This window comes from Hyaloscypha bicolor (genome assembly GCF_002865645.1).
Source record: "Hyaloscypha bicolor E unplaced genomic scaffold K444scaffold_53, whole genome shotgun sequence".
Classification (NCBI taxonomy): Eukaryota; Fungi; Ascomycota; class Leotiomycetes; order Helotiales; family Hyaloscyphaceae; genus Hyaloscypha; species Hyaloscypha bicolor.
Window position 1 is genome coordinate 616493 of NW_020194555.1, and position 6420 is coordinate 622912.

The 6420-nt window shown below is 41.2% G+C and overlaps 1 protein-coding gene across 1 annotated transcript; it reads right to left on the reverse strand.

The window, feature by feature from the left end:
* Nucleotides 1–3116: 3116 nt before the first annotated feature.
* K444DRAFT_585382 (DUF221-domain-containing protein) lies at nucleotides 3117–6420 on the reverse strand (the record flags this gene model as incomplete). The annotated part of the gene is made up of 2 exons (XM_024877914.1): nucleotides 3117–4355; nucleotides 4407–6420. The coding sequence occupies 2 exons, from the start codon at nucleotides 6418–6420 to the stop codon at nucleotides 3304–3306; spliced, it is 3066 nt and encodes a 1021-aa protein (XP_024739184.1). The 3' UTR covers nucleotides 3117–3303.

The following is a 6420-nucleotide window of genomic DNA, read 5'->3' on the forward strand; positions in this document are numbered from 1 at the left end:
ATAAAGAGAAGAATTAAATAGTATTTATAATATTAAGAGAGATATTTAATAGAATAAATCATGTAATAAGTAGTCAAACTACTTAAGTAGTTTCTTCTATTCTACTCAAGCTTAGTTATAAAGGGGCTACTTATACTCTATTCAATATTCAATGGGTATATACTTAAGTAACTTAAGTAGTTTGAGTATTCCTTTGACACGCTGTATGAGACGCGCCTGTATATTGAGTGGCTGAAATATGCTCGTCTTTATATGTAGATGTTGGGGGGTAATACACAGTAGGGGAAGAGCCAGAACCAATGGTGTTTCATTCTCAAACCGGCCGGCACTTCCGCAGACATTTGGTAGCTTTCTAGCAAGCCACAGTCATGCAAGTTTTACCGCGGTTTGCTTCAACACTCGAACTCACGTTTATGGGAACGACGCAGCCAAGAATTTTCCGCCCATCCACAGCCAAATTCCGATTAACCCCAACGTGATCGCAGGCTCGGCAAAAATTCCTTAATTTCCGGTATTAATAGATATCAATGCCAGAATCGTAAGGTAGTAATAGTATTAATACTAGTATTAATTCCCCGAACCCAATTCCCTCCTTTAATCATAATTAACTTTAGAACCACTTCCCTTATAAGAAAACTTTTGGTAGCGCAAATATTTTACTTGATTTGAGCTTTCTATTTAGCTACTTATCTTATATTTTAGACTAAAACATATCTCAATACGGCTATTTTAAGTAAAAATAAGCTTTTGAGATTTTCGTAAGGCTTGCTTATATATTTAGTATTTTAATAAGAAATATAAATAGACTATAATAACTCAATACCTCCTCGTAGTACGGTCTGGTAACCTGTAATAGTCAGTCTACCGATTATCTATCTCTTTAGAGAAGTATAGGACTAGAATTAAGTTCCCTAATCTAATAATAGCAAATCTTCTTTTTATTATTACTATTACTCTGACTCGAATTAACTTCTCTCCTTAACTCGAGACTCGTATCTCCTCTATTATTTAATATTAATATACAAGATTTGCCCGCCCGTCTCTAATTAACTAGTATTTTATTCCGCTTACTAATAAAGGGAATCCGATCCTTTATATACTAATAATACATATCTCTAATCGGGATTAAGAAGATATTAGAAATATATTTAATAGGCATTTTTATACTTGGGTTTATTTATATTATTAAGAAATTTAGGCTATTAAGGTATATTAAGGCTTAGAGATTATATAAGAATTATTTATAAATAATAAGAAAACTTTAGTAGAATAGTTTTTGTTTCTCTTTCTTTAAGTATTAGTATCTATAGCCGGAATCTGTCTCTAAATATTAAACTAACTTATCCTCAGTATATCAAAGGATTATTCAAGTTATTCGAGTTATTCATGAATAATTCATGAATAACTTGAATAAAATAAGAGTAACGGATATCTTAAATAATTTGAGTAAAATAGAATAATTATTCATGAATAACATGAATAACCATGAATAACCACGAATAACCACGTGAAAGTCACGTGAAAGTCAATTAATTATAGTAAATTGACATATATTTAAATTTAAAAAAAGAAACTAAGGTATTTATTAACTAGCCTTATATAAGCTAAGCTAATACTTATATAAGGCTACTTAAATATAGATTTTCTATAATATATAAACTGATTATCGCTAAGGTTCGATCCGCTTACCAAGCGCCACTACTACCTGATTGGGTAGCGAGGTGGCGCTAGGTGGCGCTAGGTAGCGCTAGGTGCGGGCCCCCGGGAAGCCCTACCCGATTAGGCTAGCTCAATCACGTGCATAGATCACGTGCGTCATTCAAATTATTCATGATTATTCATGAATAACTTGAATAATATATGAATAAAATAAGAGTAACGGGTTTTCGCTTGAATAAAATAAGAGTAACGGCCGTTATTCTATTCTACTCTATTCATTTGATATACTGCTTATCCTAGAGAAGTAATAACCGGATCGAGATTTAGAAAGAGAGTTTTCGGGCTTTCTCCCGAGGCAAATGGCCTAAAGGTCTAAAAGGTAGTTATACTAGGCTAGTCTGGGGCTATTAATAAGACTTTCTTGATTTAGATTATCTCTTTCATATATATCTCCCCAGGCTAAATAATAAGAAATACAAATATAGGGCTTAATTCTTCAAATATAAGAGTTATTTTAAATTTAAGATATTATTAACTTTTATTAATAATAGTAAGTATTTCTTTTAATAGAAAGACTAGAAATTAATGAAATTATATAATAATATATTATTACATAATTTAAATAATAAAAGAAAGAGTTAATTTTTGGGGTAAGAATCGATTCTGGTATTAATACTATTGATTCCTTGCGATACCTGAAAAATACCTCTACTATTAATACCGGTATCGATGCCTCAGGTATTTTTTGCCGAGCCTGGGTGATCGCTGATAGACAGAGTCTCCCCACCTATAAACTATATAACCAACGTATCCGAACCTGCCGGACGGCTGGGAGAGAGTCTGTATCGCAGTTTTAACTCAAGAGGAATAAATAGCGCCGGTCCTCAGGAACGGTGTATTCGGTTAGTCCGACAGGAGTGGATTGAGCGAATAATACGGTTTCTCCTCTGAGCCTCTATCAAAACCACAAGGGTGAGGAAATCAAGGTTGATATTCTGAGCTCTTTTGTGTTCCTGTTTCACACATCCACGACCTCCAAAACTCACTACACCCCTCAACCACCACCTCTGGCTTCACAAACTGCACATTATGCGGTTTGGTGTAGATTGCTCACCAATATCGAGATTGGCCAATGAGATGTCAGAATTAATCAATAAATCGACCTTTTAGTCAATAATTCGTCCTTAATTTATTAATTGACTCAATACTAATTAAGTCAGGATATATATGTCTCTAGCGCCGTACTATTCTATGTTAAATAGCAGGGTACTAGAGGGATTGAGGCTCTTTAATTCATATCCACTTTACCCCACGGTAAGGAGAATTATTCTTTGTGGTTTGTTATAGAAGTAAGCGTTCTTCTTCGGCTACTGTCTACCTTTAGCCACTCATAAACGTACGCACGCGCATAGTTCACACAGTTATAGGAGAAACTTCACTTGGTAGCGAGACTTTTCCGGGCATCTTCATGGGCCTGGGCTTTTTATTTTACTCAAAGCGAAGGAGGGAAGAGTTTTTAAAGGTCCAAATACCGGCCCCAACGGAAATGCTTCTGGGTGACCCTCTGCGGAGTTTATTATTCATCCACTCGAGTCACACGTGACGGGGACCCAAAAAAAAACTAGTGAAACCCCATACCCGCAACTAAAACTCTGACATATCTGGTGGCGGCTTGTCAACCTGCACCTTCAATCTCCGATCGAAGTACGCCCCTCTGTTATCAATCACCACATCCTCACTCAGCTCTCTTGTCCTCCTAACCTCATCGTCACTGACCCCTAATTCATCTGTAGGGATCCAAACGCTCGGCCTTGTCTCTCGTAATACAGGATGCATAAATGCCACCGAAATCAACATGTCGCGCTCCTCCGGATCTAGGTTCTCCAGCTCATCGTTGTGCTGCATGATGATTTTGGAAATCGGATCGTCGAGCATCTGCGCTTCTATGTCTTTGCGTCGTGGCAGTAGAGCACTGCCGCGAACTGCTTCGGTCTTGGCCAATTTCTTTTCGAGATGTGCCAGTCGGGCCTCGTCGAGTGGCCGATTGAGACGGGCAAGTATGCCCTCGGCGGATTTAGCATCTTCACGCTGTTGAGCTTGTAAATCTTGGGATCGATGTGATGACTGTCTCTCCCAAAAGGGCGGTCTATATTGAGTGCTCAATTTTGGCGCATGAGCCTTCTCGATATTCTGGGCGTGAGACGCAATGTTACCAGATAGATCCAAACGATCTTTCGCCTCATCTCGGGGTTCAGAATTGACAGTTTCCGAGGTTTCATGGTTGGTCAAATTGCTCCCCGTTTCGCGTTCCCCTTGGTAGTCTGCTAATAAAGCCTTGGACTCGACCTCCAATCGAACAGGGGCATACTTGAACAAAGGATCGAGATGATGCATTAGCCATATTTGATACAAGATCGTGAGGACAAGAACCACGGCCATGATGATGCCTTGCGCAGCACATGCGACGTGACCCTGAGTGTCACGAACCAAGAAAAAGAGACCAATGAGACAGACTTCCATGAAGTAGACGCCGGTGAATAGCTGATTGATGGCGCTCGGAAAAAATAATCCACCTCCGTCAACAGTGCCTGTTCGTACGCAATAAAGTAAATTATTCTTGATCACAACCCAAAAGAGGCTAAATGTGATAAGCATAAATAGTAATATAAGTGGAGCGATGGTAGAATAGACAAGTCCTAATCTGAGGTTAGGGCAACAGTGGCAATCGTAGCTGATGCACTACATACCGATGACCGCAAAGGTAGTATACCATGGAATGTTACTACCAGTGCGCGTTAAATTTGTCCAGCTCAGTTTTTCGAACACTGAGTCAGGCGTATTGACATGGCCAATGACATAGAATTTGAATAATCGAATGGTTTGCAAAATGGAGGTTGCACTTAAGGACAGGGCCTGCAAGATTAAGAATGAGAAGTAGTAGTTGGCGGCCGTGGGTAGATTCGTTGCAAGGATATTTGGTACCGATGTTGGAGTGCGAATAAGTTCTTCAACAATACTGGTAAGACCGGAGGAGATGGTGGGTATGATAAAAAGTTCGACAATGAGAAAAATGAAGTACAACAACTGAAGTGAGCGCTCTCCTTCCTGGCCAGTCGTTGCACCTCTGGCCCTGTTCGTCAGGAGGCGAAGGAGGATCGGAAGTGGTCCGCTAAGAAGAATCACTTGGATGACAGGTGGGAGGGTACCTTGGATGAAGGAAATCAACCACGGAGGGAGACTGTCGATCCATTTGAGCCAAGATGTTGACCCAGATAGGGTGGAGATTCTAGACAGTATGCCGGTGAAGAATGAGATAAGACCAAACACAAATAGCAGAATGGTAAAAAGGACAAGGAAGACGACGAGACGGACGTAGCGAGCGCGCCAGGACAGATTTAGGCTGGGCCAGTTGATGTCCCCAGGTGAGATCTCTACCATTCTCCTCCTCATGTGCCTAGGTGAGGTGTCGGCAACGGACTGACAAGTGAGGTGTGCTGCCTTTTGAGAATTGAATTGGACAAATGCCGATAGGTTTTTTGGATATGCGTCTGGAGTTTTGGTATCCATTTCGATTTCCTTATTCAGTCGAGCAAGTTCTCTACGGCAGTAGTAGATTGTGTCAACTTTAGTAGAAAATAAACGGCCAATGAGGGGAATTCTGGCTGCGGCTGCATGTCGGTCCTTTGGTATCCTCATAGTTTGCCGTTGCTTTGGCGTTAGGAAGTTTGCCCACGCAGCTTTGGTTTCGAGATCATATTCCAGATCGCGTACACAAGCTGCTGGAGTTGCGGGGCCCATTTCTGGACGTGCGGGAAATAAAGTTTGGCCTACTTTAGATCGGACCTCCGGGGTTATTTGTTCTGGAGCTTCTTGCGTCGATTCTCCTCTCTGGCGCAATCTTGCCTTGTGGCTTTGTCTGGCCACTTTCCGGAGTAGATTGGTTTCGGTATTTTCCAGCAGGTTTTCGTAGAACTTCCGAAGCTTGTCCTTGTTCACAAGGGTGGTGAAATCTCGATTGATCCAAATTCGGCGGATGCCACCCGGAAAGTCGCCATATAGCTCCTCCAGCGCTTCCTCATTGCAGAGCTTTTCTGGAATGTCCTGGATGAGAACAGTTGTGCTTGATGCTTTCAATCTGTGACCCAGGCTGTTTAGAAAATCTTCTCGCTTGGCGATGTAGTGGCTCAATTCTTGGTGGAACATCAGGCAAACCCAGACCACGACCCCGACTGCCATGACTAGATGCGCCCAATACCTGCTGGTCTTTGCTGGTGAAGCATTCGACCAAGCCAAAGTATCCAATCCCGTTATATTGTATGTCACGCCGCTGATAGTGTTGGTCCCCTTTCCCTGCTTGACGTTCAGGGGTATCAAGATGGGCATGATAATGATGGCCATCGGAGTGAAGATTTTTAGGCACATACTGAGAAACCTGAGAAAGAAGTATGCATCCATGCCGGCCTTTCCTAGAACTACGGGATCTTCTTTGATCTTGAAAACGGTGAACAGCCATTTGAACGGATTGTTGTAGGGTGATTCGATCCTTTGCTTGACAGGTACCAAGAAAGATCTTGGTTGATAAATTCGTTTGGCCCATAAGTAATTCCTAATGACAACGAAGGTACCAAACTGAACGGCGAAGAGGATAAAACCAGCTGCCAAGGAGATGACGAAGGTTGTAATTGTCGTGCCTTCTCTACCCTGCGCTAATCCTGCAGCACCGTTGATTGTTCCATCTATGAAGCTTGAGATGCCAGACAT